Here is a 20052-nt window from a genome sequence, read left to right on the forward strand (position 1 = left end):
TGCACCCTTTTGTCGCCTTGTACCATTCGAGGCATTTTCAATAGTTTCCATGTCTAGTTAAGAAAAATAAATAGTTCTAGGAAATAAAATAAAAAATTCCGAACTATAGGGCTGTATATTGACTAGGAACATGCATGGATAAACTAAATTAAACATACACTGGTACGCAGCACATCGCATGCATTAACAAAACCACATATATATTGCACGTATTAGGCACTGATAGAGTGCAGCGAGCTGTCATTACATGTTTTACACGTCCACATAAACATTGACTAAACGGCAAACAGGGGAGATCTATACCCATTTGCAGCGCCTCCTCCTCAACGGCCGTCTCGCCGTTATTTCAGTTCTTCGTAGTAGCACAGCGCGCTACACATCGAACTACCACACACACACACACACATGTTGCACCATCTCGCCGTGGATTAGTAATTGACCGCCGACTGGTACGCAGAGCCGGCCTTCCACCCAAGCGGGATGACGTTGCTGGCGACGAGCTTCTTGCCAGAGCTGGACGTGAGGCGGAGGGAGAGCGGCGCCTGCAGCGCCGACCCGGCGTCGAGCTTCCAGACAGCGCCCCACGAGTGCTGCATCGGCGTCCATGCCGCCGCCGCACCGCTCTGCATGAGCTCGACGCCCGAGAGGTTCCCGTCGCCGTTCTGGTACTGGACGAGCACGGCCAAGTAGTTCGGGTTCGAGCCGGCGTCCACGACGAAGGTTAGCTTCACTCCATCCCAGTTGCACTGCACTCTGTACATGACATGCGGAGTAATGAAAAACCAGTTAGTAACACGGAGGATCAAGGACACAGCTCGATCGATGCATCTCAGTTATGCATGGAAAACAGTACATGTGCCGGCCCGTGGTCTATCCATGGCGACAAAGGTAACAATCATTAGGTGTGCTCCAACGGCGCGTGAGGTGCATGTGGCATGTAGCACCCTGGCCGTTTCAAGCGGGGCAGTGTTAGAGTGTGCACTGATGCGGGCGTACCGGGTGAACTGGATTTGGAGGACACCCGCGGCGCGCAGCTGGTCGGCCTGGCCGGGCTTCGCCATGGCACCGAACGCCGTCCCGCTCAGGTCGAAGTGCGGCTCTTCCAAGCAAGGGCCGCCGGGGCACTGGTCTGTGATGACGACCGTCACCGGGCTGCTCGAGCACGCGGCGTTACCAGTGCATTTCACCTAAATTAATACGTAGGACAAAAGGTCACAAACCACGCATGCATGCTAGACCTAATAGTTTTTATTAGTCTGTTTCATAAGGGGCACCGATCATGCATGCACCTGGTAGCAAGATCCACAGCCAAGGCCAGATGCGTAGAGGGAAGGGCCGCCGGCGGCGATCATGGACGAAAACGGTGGCTGGTCGACGGCGCCCTTGTACCCGCACGCACCACCTGTACACGTATGTAAATTAGCATGATATGTATGATTTTATGTTAAAACATGAGCTATGATCGATTCTAGCTTGACTATACTTTCTTTTTTAACATAGATCAGTTTGGAAAGTAAATATGGTGATCAATGAAGTGAATTACAACCCTCATCAGTTTGCAAAGTATACATACCATCACTCCCAGCCCCATTAGCGGCGCCATACCATGTCGCGCCGGCATTAGACCAACTGGCGAGCTTGCGGTGAAACTCAACGGATGTGCAAGGGTGGATAACCGTCGCGAGAACCACAATTGCAATGAAGGAGCGCGGGAGCTGGAGCTTGGAAGCCATCGCTAAAGTTGCTATGAGTCGTGGGCTTTGCAAGGATTGGGAGCAGGCAAGTAGATGAGGAATGGTGTGTGTTATGTTGGGTGTATGGATGCGATCTATTTATAGGCAGCAAAACGGTGGCCTGTGGCTCCGTGAGCATCCACATGCATGCATGCAAACGGATCTCGGTGGCTCCGTCGGATTGTGGCACATGGCTAAAGTCAACATGTTATGTCCATTTGAAATGTGATTAGGAGTACATATTTACTTAACTAGCACGTACCTAGCAACCTAGCTAGCGGTAGTAGTACATAGGGCGGGTACTTTGTGTGGAGCTCACTTGTTCGATCCTTAATTCGATCGATCGGGACCATGTCAAATTGGCACTTCCAAGCCGTACTATACTTAACCTGCCTTTTTGTTTCTGCATTCTGTATTAGACGTAGTACATAGCCAGTGAAATGAGTAAATAACCTTCGGCTGGAACCAGTTTTTGGTAGCATGCATGTACTCCAACGTGATTTAAAGTTCATACAACACCCATTCTTGTCAATCTCTAATCTACAGTACTCTAAATTTATTTCAGTGATACCCACATATACAAGGCAATTCCGGGACCGTTATTTCGGTTGGGCACATAAGATACGTGGCGAGCGCTCTTGGTAATCCCGGGACGGCTCTCCCTCTCCTTCCTCCCTCCAGGGTCAAAAAACAAACCTGCCGCCTTACCCAAAATCCACGCGCACGTACCCATCAGCCGCCGCCGAATCCTGTTCCCGTCAACTCCCCCCGATCATCGCTCCTCCGTCCGTTGCCCCGATCGGACGGAAGCCTCCTGCGGACCCGCTCCCGGCCGCCGCCGCCCCCGCGGTCCGGCAGTCCCCCTGCATGCGGCGAGCGGCAGAAGGCGCGATTCCGGGCAGCTCTGCCGGCCCGATCCCCTCCCTGTAGACGCCATTCCGTCTCCGCGCGCTCCAGAGTCTCACGTTAGGCCGGCCGGCCGGGATATGCGTGGCCTGCCACATGCGCGCTGCTGCACGTACTGTGGCTCGCGCGCGACGTTTCGTGGATCGTGTGGAGTTAGCTTGCACGGGTCGTGGTGGTCGCAATAACTGCGCAGGCCGTTGAGTAGAGTGCTGTGATCAGGTAAAAAAAACTAGTAGGAGATTTATCCCGGTGACACGGAACGGCACGTAACGAGATGTATCACCGGCCCTGCTTCCGCATATGCAGGTATATCTCCCTCCTGGCGACCCGGTACACGGTTGTGTTTCGTTTCTTTTCATTCTTATTATGTTTTCCTTTATTTTCATTTTTTACGAAAAAAACTAACGCTCATACGTGTGGAATCTTGCACGTCGCCCGTACGCCTTCATCATCACTCATTTTGCCACGTATGAACAGATGATATCAGCGGAATTTTTTTGGTTTTTGGCTTAAAAATGTTTTATCTCCTAATTAAAAAATCGAATTAAAAATCTGTTTTCACCATTAAATCCATCTCGATGAGATCTTCAAAACTAGACCCTATGTTGATATGTTTCGATAATTTTTTTTTCCTCAAAAGTTGCCATGATGTTTATACTATAGTTACCATAGAGCTTAAACTAAAGTTATCATGTGGCAATTTTAGTTTGTAGAGCATGGCAATTTTAGTTTTTTTATGATGGTAATTCCAATACTTTGAGCATGAAAATTATTTTTTATATGAACCATGGTAATTTTAAGTGCACGTATCATGGCAATTTTAATTTATAATTCATGGCAAGTCTAGTTTCTTAATTTCCCATTTTATAATATGTCAAAATTTACTTTTAAATGTAAAAGAAAATAGTTGAAATATATCATGGTAATTTCAGTGTAAACATCATGAAAATTCATATGCAATAGACATAGCAACTTTTAACCCAAAAAAATCATCGAAATATATTGATATGAGATCTAGTTTTGAAGATCTCGTCGCGATGGATTTAAAGGTGAAAACGGATCTTCAATTTGATTTTTCATTTAAGAGATAAAACATTTTAAAAACTGAAAATCCAAAAAGATTTTCACATGCATGCATGCAATGACGTGGCGCAGTCTATGTGTTGTAGGACGTGTGGCCGTGTGGACGGGTTTGACTCCCACCACACGTGTGGACGTTAGCTTGTCCATTTTTTAAGGATATTTTTTCTTTAAGGAAGGATCGACTCTTTATAGTCGATACTGTAGAGCTTGTTTTCTTGCGAGAAGATACTGTAGAGCTTCAGCTTAATAGGCGATTACGAATGGGACGCGGATTTTTGGGACATGGTGCCACGCGAGGATGAAATCTCGGCTGTCCATGCATGCTGTGAGATTAGCATTTAATATAGTGATTAAATAAATACATAAACACCACAGTAGGTTAATTCAGCAAATACGTGTATATTAGTTGGTGGTTGGGCATCTTAAATGAATTGGATAGTATGACCAAACCTTTATTCATGAACTTCTCTATGTTGCTGGGCTGGGGAGAGGCAACATCTTGATGAGACCATTTAAGATGACTGGTTGTGAAATGCTGGTGAGGTCTAACATGATTATGATGAAATTTGACTTTTGTTATGTTAGAGTGATTTAATTTGATGCATGTTTTTTTTTCTTTCTATGACATGCATTGTTAGTATTCACTTAATCACTTGCTCATCAGTGGCATGATTGTGAACTTGGGGTTATGCAGCTTAAACACGGGCACGTGTTTTGTCCCATTTCCAAATAGCTTTTAACTACAACAAAGTAAGCACGTGACCATACAAACTTTCGGCTTGTGAGACGACTAACTGCAAACTGAGCTTTTTGTGAATTTGCATTGAAATATGAATTGCAAGTTGAATGAGAAAAATAATTTCATGTTATTTTTTTGGCCCTTCAAGATATGTAAGAAAATGAATTTTGAAGAACATTAACTAAGACATATGTGTTTTAAAATCTATTTTTGAAAATGTTTCAAAATAGATATTTTTTAATAGGCAGCCAATGAAAATATGTTACGAAATTACCATTCCCACTTAAAAGTGCTTAAGCAATCCAACTCATACAAGTTTTTATGCTAATCCAACTATAAAGTTCATCTGAGATGTTTATTGTTTTATAATATTGATGCCACGGTCTGTGTCAAGCATTAAGGAGGGTGCATGCATTATCAATGCACTGGCAGAATATTAATTCACCCTGTACTACAGGTAGCCATTGTAATTGATGAGGGATTCAGTGTGTCTGACCTTGTTGCGTGCGACTGACTTGTGGGACATATGATTGCGATGGCATAGCTAATACAGAAACAATACGCTGCCGGCAAATCAATATACAAGCTTGTTGTACAGTAAGTGCACGAATCACGTGGGAGCGAACGGTGTTGATTTCCTCCTCGCGTGGTACTATATTCACTCGTGATTTATCGATTACGAGTGTTTCATTTAAGCCTCTTTATTTTGACTAGCAAACATGCCCGTGGGTTGCACCGGGTGACAAAAAAAATCATACGTCCCTAACCCTGTAAGCATGGGTCAATGCACCCACATGTCCACTCTTCGTTTTCGACACGGCATACCACCCGTGTTGTCGATTATCCTTCTTCATGTCATCACAAACAAACTATGGCCAAGGTGTCCACCTGATATCAACTCATCCGAACGTGGTCACTCCCAAGGCGATGAGCTTGCCACCATACAACAAACTTGTCACTGAACTGCTTCTGCGCAAGAATGTTTAAACTTTAAAACTAATCTCATCGGGCTGGACATGAGATCCGTCCTCCACAAGATACTCCCTACACGTGTGTGGTTGCTTATCTTGTAATGTTGTCGACTTGTTTAACATAAGGAAGGCAGGTCCTGCACGTGTCCGTGCATGCCTCTTTAGTGTCTGGACACTGCCTAATGGGCGACACACCGTCATGCCATGCATGCATGCAACTCGAGACCAATGGGCCTAGGCTTGAATCTTCTATCCTTGTGAGCATGGCTTCTCCTTCATTCCCCTCTGCTCGACGCAAACAAGCCAAAATAAATCTTCCACCCTGCTTGATCCTTCTCGAGGCACCCGATCCGTTGGCAAGGAGACTGACACATATTTCCAATCCTAAGAAGAGATTGCATGGTTCAGACATCAGACTCAGGATGTGTGACATTGAACATATGTTCTTGCCGAGATCAAACAGGGAGGTATCATTTATAACTACCAGAATTTATATTTTTAGTAATACCAAAATGTTCAATTATTGTAGCAGAAATAACACCGCAGTTAGAAAAGAAGATTGTAGATGAGCGTCAATTATCCGCGTATTGGCCCATTAGGCTTGTATGGATACACCGCAGCATCAATTGTGGTTGAACACCAGGATATGCTTTCTGATTCATAAGGCTAATGCAAGCAGAAAATAGATGAACACATAATACAGAGCGTTAGATTTTTTTTCTTTCCGTCCAAAAGAAACTCCTTGGTAATTCAGTAGTCGTGCACAGACCACAACCTTGATCAGGAGAACAAAAAGGACCTAAAAGTAGATACCCTATCTCCCGAAAATCAACAGGCTCCGGAAATCAACGATAGTTAAGCATGTCCCCTAACATCACAACACGAGAAGGAATTAACTGGAAGTAGATCAAGGAAAACTGAACTAAGCACAGAGACACGCTGCAATAGAAATTAAACCCACTTCTGGGCGCTATCATCAATGAACATCCTCCTCAACCTGCAAACTACCATTTGTCCGAACGCTATAGAAACGATCTACATTTCAATATACATGCAGAGATATAGACTGTTAGGGCTTCTCCTACAGTTTTTGGTACACAAAAAGGTATGTTGGGATATAGCAAGTTGAAATCATCCGACAAACTAATAGTTAATTAGGATCAAAGACATATTACAATTTTGTGCCGTTCTCACAGAAAGGCATCTATCGAGAATCTCACTTCGAATAATTATGTAGCCATGAGGCAAAGGGGGTCTGAACAAACAACCTCATATGTGCTAACTGATTTTAACAAACCTATATCCATACTAATAACCTTTCCAGACAATATTAAAAGAGAATTTGGAAATTGTCCCATTGAATGATGAAAAACAAAAACGGAAGATAAAAAAGTTGGTCATATTCACCTGATCTCTCCACAAGAATCAAAAGTTTTCCATCCTATTGGCCGTCAACTTCAAGCTCGCTTGTAGTACCAAGTCTTCTGAGCTACAAACAAACAGAAACCACGATGACCACAAAGAACTGATAGTGCTACGAAAGCCAACGAGTGATTTGTGTTCAAGGTGGGGGTATTGCGGAGTCGTACAATGCCACTAATGAGCCTAGTAAATAATACGAATGTGGTTCTTTGCTTTTAGTCTTTGATGCGTTGGAGTTTCTTCTTAAAATTGTCTTTGATTAAAATGTTTTATTTTTCAAAATCTGCCATAAAAAGACTTCAATTTTCTGGGGAAGCTTCACCTTCCAAAGAAATATTTCTATAAATATCTCTTGTTTAGGTGAAACATATCCATAATGAGGAGCAGAGTCTTACCCTTAGGGACGAGACTTGCCTGAGCCCCACACGTGTGCCCATCCATACTCCCGCGTACATGGCTTGATTTGATTGAAACAAAATAAGGCCTGGGCCCACCCCATTAAAATCAGGGGGGAGATGATTAGATTAGAAAGGAAAAAAGAAAAAAGATAGTCGTAGGATGAAGTGGGAGCACAGATGGGAGCATGAGGAGGGAGCAGGTAAGTCAGATCCTACCCTTAGGACAGCTAGACCAACAAATATTGTGTCAGTTTCAATTCCTAGATAATTGACTGGATCAAGCAAAAGCTTGTCCGCACTCGCCACCATATGTTACAAATTCCCCGAGAACAAATTTATATGCAAATCTGAGGCGCCACGTAGGTTTTGTTGACAACTCATGGAGACTTGCCAAAATAGCTTTTGTTGATTTCTTCTCATCTAATAGCACAACGGAACCATCCTGAAGCTGAATATGGCTATTCCTCTCCAGCAAGGTTTCAACAGCTCCCTGCAACTGCAATAAGCAATTAGGACACATCATCATGCCCTTGAGTGCCCCTCCAGTAGACATAAAACAATGAAATAATGTAATTGTGATCATAGTCAGTCGCCTCACTCCGTCCTGTCCCAACTTCCAAGCTCCCTTCTCCCTCGATTCTCTGCGCGCCTCTCGCAATGCTGGTTCCCAAGCCGGCTGTAGTATCCCCGTTGTTCGTGTCCCAATTCTTGTGTTGTGGCGCGGTGATCGAAATTGGATTGGGCGTCGACACCTATTGATCCGGGGGGGGGGGGGGGGGGGGGGGCAGTCCATCTCCATATGCCAGCTTGATTTTCTCCACTCAAAAGAACATGGTTGGTGTTAGTATGAACGCTGGAATCCTATGTCGGACCGGCGACGCCGGCGCCAGCCATGAGAGGCACCGCCTCAGTCGTTGATACGTCTCCAACGTATCTATAATTCATAAAGTATTCATGCTATTATATTATCCATCGTAGATGTTTTATATGCATTTATATGCTATTTTATATGATTTTTGGAACTAACCTATTAACCTAGAGCCCAGTGCCAGTTTCTGTTTTCTCCTTGTTTTTGAGTTTTACACAAAAGAAATACCAAACTGAGTCCAATTGACGTGCCAATTTTTGATGATTTTTTATGGACCAAAAGAAGCCCCTGGAGTGAAAGAGTTGGGCCAGAAGAGTCCCGGGCTGCCCACAAGGGTGGGGGGCGCGCCCCCTCCCTCGTGGATAGCCCGGAGACCGCCCTGACGTGAAATCAACGCCAACCTCTCCTATAAATACAGAAACCTTCGGGAAATAACCTAGATCGGAAGTTCCGCCGCCGCAAACCTCTGTAGCCATGAGAAATCAATCTAGGCCCTCTCTGGCACCCTACCGGAGGGGGCCATCATCCAGAGGGACAACCTCTCCCCATCCAGGGAGGGGGCCATGGAGGAGGAAGCACAAGGGGGAGAACGTCTCCTCCTCTCTCTCGGTGGCGCCGGAGTGCCATCGGGAGGGGAATCATCGCCGCGGTGATCGTCCTCATCAACATCACCATCATCATCACCATCCTCATCTCTTTTACGCGGTCCACTCTCCCGCAACCCGCTGTAATCCCTACTTGAACATGGTGCTTTATGCCACATATTATGATCCAATGATGTATTGCCATCCTATGATGTTTTGAGTAGATATCTTTTGTCTTTGGGTTGATTGATGATCTAGATTGGTACGAGTTGTATGTTTTATTTTGGTGCTATCCTATTGTGTCCTCCGTGTCGCGCAAGCGTGAGGGATACCCGTTGTAGGGTGTTGCAATACGTTCATGATTCGTTTATAGTGGGTTGCTTGAGTGACAGAAGCATAAACCAGAGTAAGGGGGTTGTGGCATATGGGATAAAGGGGACTTGATGCTTTAATGCTATGGTTGGGGTTTACCTTAATGATCTTTAGTAGTTGCGGATGCTTGCTAGAGTTCCAATCATAAGTGCATATGATCCAAGAAGAGAAAGTATGTTAGCTTATGCCTCTCCCTCATATGAAATTGCAATGACGACTACCGGTCTTGTTAACAATTTCCTAGGATAATTCCGCACACCGATCCATCATTATTCCACACTCGCTATTTATAATATTTAGTAATATATTCTAACTTTATGATAACAGCACCTACTTTTACATTTTAGCTCTCCGACATCATGCAAAGTTATCCTCTTCATACCCACAACGTAGTTTTATTTCTCGTATCTAGTTGGAAGCAAACGTTCGGTGTACGTAGAGTAGTATCGGTGGAAGATAGGACTTGAGAGAATATAGATCTTACCTTTAGCTCCTTGTGGGTTCGACACTCCATACTTATGACTTCCACCTTTGGAAATTGCTACGACGATTCCCTGCACTTGGGGATTATCAAGCTCTTTTCTCGCGCCGTTGCCGGGGAGCAATAGCGTGAGGTTGATATTCTCGTGTGTGCTTGTTTGCTTTCTTCACTAAGTAGATTTTGTTTTTCCTTTTTTTCTGTTTAGTTGTGGGTGAAACATACAAAAAAAATTAAAAGAATGAAAATACCAAAAAAAAACTTGCCTCGCATGCCTAAAAAAGTTTTTCAAAAAGAGAAGTGATTGGAAAGTTATGCATTGAAGAAGTTAGGGTCGTCCTTGAGCACTTGTGTTCATGCTCACGGAAACAATGTAGAATTTTTCATGGAAGTTTCTCTGTAAATAATTATCCCCTTTTATATATCCATTGTATTACAAAAATAATGTGCCAAGCTTTGGTTTTAGGATTACTAGATTGCTTGTTTACTATGTGCAGAACAAAAACAGAAACTTTGGCTGTAGAGCTTGATTTTACATTTTTTACTGGAAGGTCAAATGGGTCTGAAACTTTTTTCACATTACTTCTGTACAAAATTTTCAAATTTTCATATTTATTTCATAATTTTTGGAGTTACATAAGTTTACTAAACTTCAAGATTACTGCAGACTGTCCTGTCTTTGACAGATTGTGTTTTTCGCGTGTTTTTTGCTTATTCTGATGAATCTATGCCTAGTATCGGGGGGTATGAACCATAGAGAAGTTGGAATACAGTAGGTTTAACACCAATATAAATAAATAATGAGTTCATTACAATACCTTAAAGTGGTAGTTTGCTTTATTACACTAACGGATCTCACAAAGTTTTTGTTAAAGTTTTGTGTGGATGAAGTGTTCGAAGATCGAGGAGCTATCAATATGAGAAGAATAAAGAGAGGCAAGATTTCAAGCTTGGGGATGCCCAAGGAACCCCAAGTAAATATTTCAAAGAATACTCAAGAATATAAGCTTGGGGATGCCCCGGTTGGCATCCCATCTTTCTTCTTCAACAAATATCGATATACCTCGGTTTCTGTTTTGTTCACATGATTTGTGTCCTTTGTGTTTTTATTTTTCTTTAAGAACGATGCTAGTATGAGATATCCCTTCATTGATTTATAGAATACTTCATGTGCTTCATGTGCTTCACTTAATTCTTTTAATTATGATCTTATAGAATTACTCTTTGTGCTTCACTTAAACCTTTGAGTATGGTTTTATAGAATGCTTCATGTGCTTCACTTACATATTTTGAGCTTGGATATTGGTTAGTCTATATTAATTGTAGAATGCTCCATGAAATTCACTTATATATTTTGGAGTATGAATAATACTATCATCTAAAGTGGGTTTGGAAGTGTCAACTTTAGGAATTAGTGATCCCACTATTCTGAATGAGAAGAATTTTGCTTATGTGAAGAGTAGAAAAAATTCTATGCTTGTAGATCATGAAAAAATGGTTTATGTGATGGTTGTATTGTTAAACTAATTCATGATGCTACTGAAAATTATTATGAGGGAGGAATATATGCTTGTAGGAGTTGCAATAATATCAAGTCTCCTCTCTATGTGCTTAAAGTTTCGAAGTTATACTTGTTTTGCCTTCCTATGCTAGTTGATTCTTTTTCCCTTAAATTGCATGCTCACAAAATCCCTAGGCACAGGAAGTGGGTTAGGTTTAAATGTGCTAGTAATATTCTTCATGATGCTCTCCTTATGTTTCAATTCTTATCTTTCATGTGAGCATCGTTGAAATCATCATGCCTAGCTAGAGGCATTAAACGATAGCGCTTGTTGGGAGGCAACCCAATTTTATTTTTGTTTCTTGCTTTTTGTTCCTTTTTAGCAATAAATAATTCATCTAGCCTCTGGTTAGATGTGGTTTTATGTTTTAATTAGTGTTTGTGCCAAGAAGAACCTTTGGGAAGACATGGGTGAAGTCTTTGCAATCTTGCTGTAAAAAAATAGAAACTTTGCGCTCACGAGAATAGATGCCATTTTTTACTGGAGAGTGCTTTTATGTTTATTATTTTTGAAGATTATTAACAAATTCCTCACGTCCACCAATTTATTTCATAATTGTTCGAGTAGCAGAAGTATGATTGCTGTTCAGATCATTACAGACAGTTCTGTTTCTGACAGATTCTGTTTTCATTGCATAGTTTGCTTGTTTTCTAGTTTCTATGGCTTATATTTCTCAATATAAATTGTAGAAATGATATGGTACAGTAGGCATTGTGTGAGAACAATTATGAACCTTGTCTTTGACAGTACCAAAGTGAATGGTTTACTCTTTATCATACTAACCTATCTCACGAAGTTCCGTTAAGTTTTGTGTGATTGAAGTTTTCAAGCTTTGGGTGAGATATTGATATGAGGAGAATAAGGAGAGGAAAGACCCTAAAGCTTGGGGATGCCCAAGGCACTCCAAGGTAATATTGAAGGAAGACTCAAGCGCCTAAGCTTGGGGATGCCCCTGAAGGCACCCCCTCTTTCGTCTTCAAAACTATCGGTATACTTTACTCAGAGCTATATTTTTATTCGTCACATGATATGTGTTTTGCTTGGAGCATATTTTCAATTTTACTTGCTATTTGAATAAAATAATTGGATCTGAAATCTTGAATGAAAAAGAATCCTCCCATGGCTAGTTAATTATTTGACTACTCAGCGTTCTTCACTTATATCTTTCGGAGTAGTTTGTCATTTACTCACGTGTTTCACGTATATCCTATGAGTAAATGGTTGAATGAATTGAATATCATCAATCTGAATTTATATATGTTTCATATGCTCATACCATGGGGAGTAATGACTTCACACGTAATAAGTATAGGTAGTAAACTTATTGAAAGTTAGCAAACGCAGAATTGGTCACTTGAACAATTCATGAAGGAATAATGAAGGAAGAGAGATTTCACATATAAATATACTATCTTGGACATCTTTTGTAATTGTGAGCACTCATTAAAATATGACATGCTAAAAGGTTGATGTTGGACAAGGAAGACAACGTAATGGGCTATGTTTTCTTATATCCGAAATAAAGTATATTGTCATGGATCATCCAACATGCTGAGCTTGCCTTTCCCCCTCATGCTAGCCAAATTCTTTGCACCAAGTAGATATACTACTTGTGCTTCAGAATATCCCTTAAACTAGTTTTGCCATGAGAGTCCACCATACCTACCTATGGATTGAGTAAGATCCTTCAAGTAAGTTGTCATCGGTGCATGCAATAAAAATTGCTCTCTATATAGGTATGATTTATTAGTGCGAAGAAAATAAGCTTTATACGAACTTGTGATAGGGATGAAATAAAAGCGACGGACTGCATAATAAAGGTCTCTATCACAAGAGGCAATATAAAGTGACGTTCTTTTGCATTAAGATTTTGTGCATCCAACCTTAAAAGCACATGACAACCTATGCTTCCCTCTGCGAAGGGCCTATCTTTTATTCTTGCTTTTACCTTATACAAGAGTCATGGTGATCTTCACCTTTCCTTTTTACATTTTATCCTTTGGCAAGCACATTGTGTTGGAAAGATCTTGATATATATATATATATATATATATATATATATATATATATATCAAATTGGATGTAAGTTATCATGAACTATTATTGTTGACATTACCCTCGAGGTAAGAGGTTGGGGGGCAAATCTATAAGCCCATATCTTTCTCTGTGTCCGATTAAAACTTTGAACCCATAAATATCACGTGAGTGTTAGCAATTGTGAAAGACTATATGATAGTTGAGTATGTGGGATTTGCTAAATCAAAGCTCTTACATAGACCCTTCATGAAAATAAGATGAATTGCAATTGTTTGATGACTAAGAGCATTGTTTGTTAGTTTTCAAGAAAGTTTATGATCTATACTTTAATATGTGAATAGCTTGTTATTTGATCATGAAAAGTTTTATGAGATGAGCTACTATTATGACATATGATGATGCTAGAAAAGGTCATTGAAATTATCATTGATCAAACTTGTGCACCTGGTAGCATTCACACTTCATAAATTATTTTTTTATCATTTACCTACTCGAGGACGAGCAGGAATTAAGCTTGGGGATGCTGATACGTCTCCAACGTATCTATAATTTATGAAGTATTCATGCTATTATATTATCCATCATAGATGTTTTATATGCTATTTATATGATTTTTGGGACTAACCTATAACCTAGAGCCCAGTGCCAGTTTCTGTTTTCTCCTTGTTTTTGAATTTTACACAAAAGGAATACCAAATGGAGTCCAATTGACGTGCCATTTTTTGATGGTTTTTTATGGACCAAAAGAAGCCCCTGGAGTGAAAGAGTTGGGCCAGAAGAGACCCGGACTGCCCACGAGGGTGGGGGGCGCGCCAACCCCCCTGGGGCGCGCCCCCCTGCCTCGTGGACAGCCCAGAGACCCCCCTGACGTGAAATCAATGTCAACCTCTCCTATAAATACAAAAACCTTCGGGAAATAACCTAGATCGGAAGTTTCGCCGCCGCAAGCCTCTGTAGCCACGAGAAATCAATCCAGGCCCTCTCTGGCAACCTGCTGGAGGGGGCCATCATCACCGAAGGCCATGGAGGAGGATACCGGAGGGGCCATCATCGCCATGAAGGTCAAGATCCATAGGGATAACCTCTCCCCATCCAAGGAGGAGGCCATGGAGGAGGAAGCACAAGGGGTAGAACCTCTCCTCCTCTCTCTCGGTGGCGCCGGAGTGCCATCGGGAGGGGAATCATCACCGCGGTGATCGTCCTCATCAACATCACCATCCTTATCTCTTTTACGTGGTCCACTCTCCTGCACCCCGCTGTAATCCCTACTTGAACATGGTGCTTTATGCCACATATTATAATCCGATGATATGTTGCCATCCTATGATGTTTTGAGTAGATATCATTTGTCTTTGGGTTGATTGATGATCTAGATTGGTACGACTTGTATGTTTTATTTTGGTGCTTTCCTATTGTGCCCTCCATGTCGCGCAAGCGTGATGGATTCCCACTGTAGGGTGTTGCAATACGTTCATAATTCTCTTATAGTGGGTTGCTTGAGTGACAGAAGCATAAACCCGAGTAAGGGGGTTGTGGCATATGGGATAAAGGGGACTTGATGCTTTAATGCTATGGTTGGGTTTTACCTTAATGATCTTTAGTAGTTGCAGATGCTTGCTAGAGTTCCAATCATAAGTGCATATGATCCAAGAAGAGAAAGTATGTTAGCTTATGCCTCTCCCTCATATGAAATTGCAATGACGACTACTGGTCTTGTTAACAATTGCCTAGGATAATTCCGCACACACTCGCTATTTATAATATTTAGTAATATATTCTAACTTTATGATAACAGCACCTATTTTTATATTTTAGCTCTCCGATATCATGCAAAGTTATCCTCTCCATACCAACAACGTAGTTTTATTTCTCGTATCTAGTTGGAAGCAAACGTTCGGTGTACATAGAGTCGTATCAGTGGCAGATAGGACTTGAGAGAATATTGATCTTACCTTTATCTCCTTGTGGGTTCGACACTCCATACTTATCACTTCCACCTTTGGAAATTTCTATGATGATTCCCTACACTTGGGGATTATCAGTCGTGACCTCGACGGATCAGCCAAGATGCGCCGCGCTGGCCCAGCATGCCTGAACCCTATGTTGGCCGACTCCAGCGATGACGATCCTCGCCGCGAGGACTCTCTCCTCGCCCGGCCTCCATACAAAAGGCGGCTAAGATTTCACTGGGACGAAAAGTAGTACAGGGCTTTGGTTTTTACAAGGGCTCCTGCGTGTATGCGCTGCCCTTGCCGGCGCTGAAGCTGAACCGCGGAAAACCGTGGAAAGCTCGTCCCTTGCTCCGCGTCCTTGCTCCTCCTCGTCCGGTCCTCCATCGATCTGTCGTGCGAGGCGGCCGATGTTGGGTGGCGGCGACATCGACGGGTTAGGGTATGTACAATGGTTGATAAGATAGTCTTATCTTAAGTCTTGCATGTGATTTAGAGATTACAACAAGATTTGTCTACAATGGGTCATCGTTTAGCCTTATCTTCAACAACTAGCAATTCCTGAAAATATGGTGAGACATATTGTGCTAAGAGATCACCTCTTGTCTTCTTTTAAATAAGAGAAGACAAGCCTTTTCTTATGAGTTCTCTCTCCTCCACCTCATCATCTATCCTACGTGGCACTCCTAAGATAGCACCATTGTACATGCCCTTATGGGCTGATTGTTTGTTGCCCCGTGCTTGATATAGTCACGGTTCTTACGATAAGCTGGACATGTGCACCCGTGTTCGGACTGGTTGAGGGATGCATAAGAAAACTGGATGGAAAACGCTAGCATGGACGTAGCAAACTGGATGGAAAATGCAGGCCCAGGCAGATGACTGCGACGGGCCAAGGCCCAACTGGAATGCAGCCCGACCAAGCGATGAACAGCGTAGCCGCGCAATCGATTGGAACACAGCGTATAAATCGTTTTTACGTATCCGATAAAAGTGTATTACGACGGTGAGCAGATGGGTAGAAGCAATAGTCGCTTTATTATTAGGGAAATATTTTTCCTGGATTTTCTCTCTCTTAGTTTTTGGGGTTTTTCTAGTTTTTTTTGCTGTTTTTTGTTTTCTTTTTAAGTGGTAGTATGTGGCTGTAGCCTGCATTGTAACCCCATGGTGAAGTACAGCTGTGTTTTCATCATGAAGCACCTTTCACCACTCGTAATAATAGTGATCTTATATATTTATATTGCAAAATGGAGAGGGAACTACTAGCTAATGGTAGTAACACCGCCCTGCTCGCTAGGAGTATAAATGCACTATGCTATGTAGGGAGGGAACAACTATGCTCCGCAACGAAGTATACAGTGCATCACACAGGGAAGTAAAAAGTACAATCCGTATTGAATACAAATGTGCTACACCTAAAAGCACAACTACACTTCCAATAGGAGTGCATGTTTATTAGGCAGGACAGTACACATTTACAATAATAAGGAACACAAGTTTCATGAAGAAAATAAAGTTCATCAAAATCCATCAACACCATGTTGATAAGTTTTGAAAAATTTATTGTCGTGAGAGGAATTTGAGAGTAGCTTTTGCAAGGGAAACCTCTTAACTACTGATTTCACTCATTTTCTCATGTTGTAGAGTCAAATGCGGTGGTAAAAATAAGCCAATAGGCCCTTTATTCTCATGCACAACGCTTACTCAACCAGTCCATAGCTAAAAAAGGGGGAGTTGGTCATTGTAAATTCGCCTCCACACACGGCCCTTTCCCGTTTGTTTTTTCGCTCATGTAAGTCACCCCTCACGCTCTGCATTAACTTAATCAAATAAAGTTGTAACAAAACCTTAACTAAATGAAAATTTTCCTTGCACCTACCGATATCAAAATCAAATATAATATTATCAAAACCTCACCTAAATCAAAACTTTCCTTGACCTCCCACACCCATAGTCAAATCAAATCAAATCTTGCTAAATCTAGAATATGATGGGTGTGAGAATGGGACCCTGTTAAGTGCCACACGTATGATACGAGCACATGTAACTCCGAATGTTTTTATGGCAAGTTTAGTGACGTGGGTATGGTTACTTTAGTTGCCAAGCATGGAAAGTTTCGTGCTCCGGTTTATTTTTTATAGTGAAAGATCGTGGATGTCACCTAGCGGCGGCGGGGGGGGGGGGTGAATAGACGCTTTGAAATAATTATGATTTTGGCTTGAACAATTGCGAAGACGATGATGTGTCCCAAAGTTCACACCCTTGCGGATGCTAATCTCCATTTGGAGCGGTGTGGAGACACAACAATCTCCTCTCGCTCTCGCACAATGCAAGATGTCGTGAGTCCACTAAGGGGCCTCGAGGTCGGTCACCGAAGCCGTAGAATTGGCAACCCTTGGGGGCGGTCACCGAACATGTACAAATTGCTCGGGGCAATCTCCACAACTCAATCGGAGACCCCGACACTTGCCGCGGAGTGTGCCACCACAATGATTAGCTTCGGGACATCACCAACTATCTGGGGCACCCAAGCACCTAGAAGGAACAAGCTCTAGAGTACCGAGCACCCAAGAGTAATAAGCTACCCAACTTTCACTTCCATGTATCACCGTGGAGAACTCAAACCGATGCAGCAAATGCAATGGCAAGGAGACACAGAGTGCCCAAGTCCTTCTCTCCCAAGTCCCACCACAACAACAAAAGCTATGAAGGAATGTGAGAGGAAGAACGAAGAAGAGAACACAAAGAACTACAAGATCTAGATCCAGGGGGTTCCCCTTCACCTAGAGGAGAGATGGATGGGTGGAAATGTGGATCCAGATCTCCTCTATCTTTTCCCACAAAACTAGCAAGAATCATTAGAGGGATTGAGAGATAGCAAGCTCAAGGAAGTTCAATAGTGGGGGAAAACACGAGCTCAAAGGATAAATCCGTTGGGGAAGACGACCCCCTTTTATAGGTGGGGACAAATCCAACCGTTATGCCCACTGGTCGCACACAATCGGTACTACTGATCAAGGGAGCGGTACTACCTCTAGGGGCGGTAGTTCTAGGTGTAGCACTGAGAGAACGCAAGTCCAGGCATGGTAGTGCCACCGGAGCGGTACTACCATCCTCACAAGTGGTACTACTACTTAGTGTCTCAGGACACAGAGAACTAGCGGTAGTAGAGGGAGGGTAGGATGGCAGTACTACATAAAGAGGTACTACCGTGCCCTACTACCGCTCTACTACCGTGGAGTGGAAAAGGAGTACAGAAGCATTTGGCTAAGCAGAAGTACAAACAGTATAGGCCAGCGGCAGTACCGCCAAGCGGTACTACCGTGAACCACTACAGTACTACCGGTTGTGTGCTTCAAAGTAGCCCAAGCAAAACAGATGGATGCAAGAAGACTAAAACTGCCATAACTTATGCAAATGAACTCCAATTTTGATGAACTCAAGTTTGATGAAAAGCTAACGACAAGAGCTAGAAATCTTAAGAAGTGGCAAGAGAGATATGCCTATGATATAGAGATGTGAAACCTCCATCAGTGAAGATACAGCATGCATAAACTCCAACATCGAGAACGTAAAAGACTATGCATACGAATCCATTTTCGATGAACTTGAGCTTGTCATGACCATAAGCTCCAAACCTCACACAGAGAAAAGCCAAACAAGAACCAAGAAAGATGATGCCCAAGGATGCAATGGTTTGAGCTCTCTATGAACGATATGATCAAGCTACTCACTCGAGAGCCCCCCTTGATACTATGAAAATCGATCCTACAACCCGGTCTCCCAGCTAACACCATGAGACTGGTAAAATAGAAAACCTATCAAGGACAAACATTTTCCTTGCACATAATCCACTTGAGCTAGATGATGACGATCCTGACCTTCTCAAGTTGGACCACCTTTCTCGATGAAGACTAGTAGATTGCTCCCACTATGAGTGAGCCACTCTTTGGCACATCTCACAAGTCCATTTTCACCACAATGGATGACAAGATTCAAGTATGATCTCTTCGTGGTGCTCCACTTGAACTTGCACATTGCAACCTTGATGACGATATCCACTTGATGTCATCCTTCATCGGTTATATGATATCTTCCTTTTGATGCACATCCACAGATACATACATAACCCCACAAAGAACTCTCATGTAGACCATGGGTTAGTACACAAAGCATAATGGACAATGCTTATCATTCCATGGGATCACTTGATCCCACTCGGTACAACTTCTACGCATTGTATGTTGACCAACTTGATTCACTCTTTGACTTAGTCTTGATCAACCTTGTATCTTATCTTCTCCTTATAACCTTGAAACCAACAAATGGTCTTCAAGCAAAGCCTATGGACAAACCCTTCAAATATAACTCAAGGCAACCGTCGTTAGTTCATAAGGATTGTCATCAATTACCAAAACCAAACATGGGGGACCATGCTCTTTCATATAGAAACTTGTCATGTATCACTAGAATTTGCCATCCTTGCATTGCCATAAAAACCGTCAGGGATGAAGTGCCATGCACCTGACCTCTGGCACTTACATCTGGGTGAGAATATGGTGGACATGATTGGTGGTAAGCACTAGAATATGTATGCCCATTTGCAATGCATGCATGGTCAATTAACTAGTAGTAGGTCAAATGGTACACAACGCATGCACACACCCTTCTCTACATGGGCTGATCCATATCACTAGTGTAGAAAAGCCTAGCTATGGCGTGCCAAAAATAGCCTTGCTGGCGTAGGAGCCCCACGCCACCAATATGGCGTGAGTGTTAAAAAATAGTGGTGGTGCTGGATCCTACGTCAGTAGTATTCTACGTGTTTCTGGCGTATGATGTTTGCAACACCACCACTATATTGATTCACCTAGCAGCGCACGCTGCAATTTGCACGCCACAAACGTTTCATGCACAAAAAAGGTTTTTCAACACCCTGTAACATTTAGC

The 20052-nt window shown here is 42.6% G+C and overlaps 1 protein-coding gene across 1 annotated transcript; it reads right to left on the reverse strand.

The window, feature by feature from the left end:
* Positions 1-337: 337 nt before the first annotated feature.
* Positions 338-1777, reverse strand: LOC123041814 (expansin-B15-like). The gene is made up of 4 exons (XM_044464376.1): positions 1574-1777; positions 1290-1402; positions 997-1187; positions 338-753 (listed from the first exon to the last, which is right to left on the reverse strand). The coding sequence occupies exons 1-4, from the start codon at positions 1731-1733 to the stop codon at positions 429-431; spliced, it is 789 nt and encodes a 262-aa protein (XP_044320311.1). The 5' UTR covers positions 1734-1777; the 3' UTR covers positions 338-428.
* Positions 1778-20052: the final 18275 nt, after the last annotated feature.

The sequence above is a fragment of the Triticum aestivum genome, chromosome 2B (genome assembly GCF_018294505.1).
Source record: "Triticum aestivum cultivar Chinese Spring chromosome 2B, IWGSC CS RefSeq v2.1, whole genome shotgun sequence".
NCBI lineage: Eukaryota > Viridiplantae > Streptophyta > Magnoliopsida > Poales > Poaceae > Triticum > Triticum aestivum.

Bases quoted from the DNA above. Each gene is read 5' to 3' on its own strand.
- LOC123041814 (XM_044464376.1), bottom strand. From the start codon at position 1,733: ATGGCTTCCAAGCTCCAGCTCCCGCGCTCCTTCATTGCAATTGTGGTT. The intron at 1,403-1,573 runs GTATGTATACTT...ATACGTGTACAG, and splicing joins TAATGGGGCTGGGAGTGATG to GTGGTGCGTGCGGGTACAAG. The intron at 754-996 runs GTACGCCCGCAT...TGTCATGTACAG, and splicing joins CTCCAAATCCAGTTCACCCG to AGTGCAGTGCAACTGGGATG.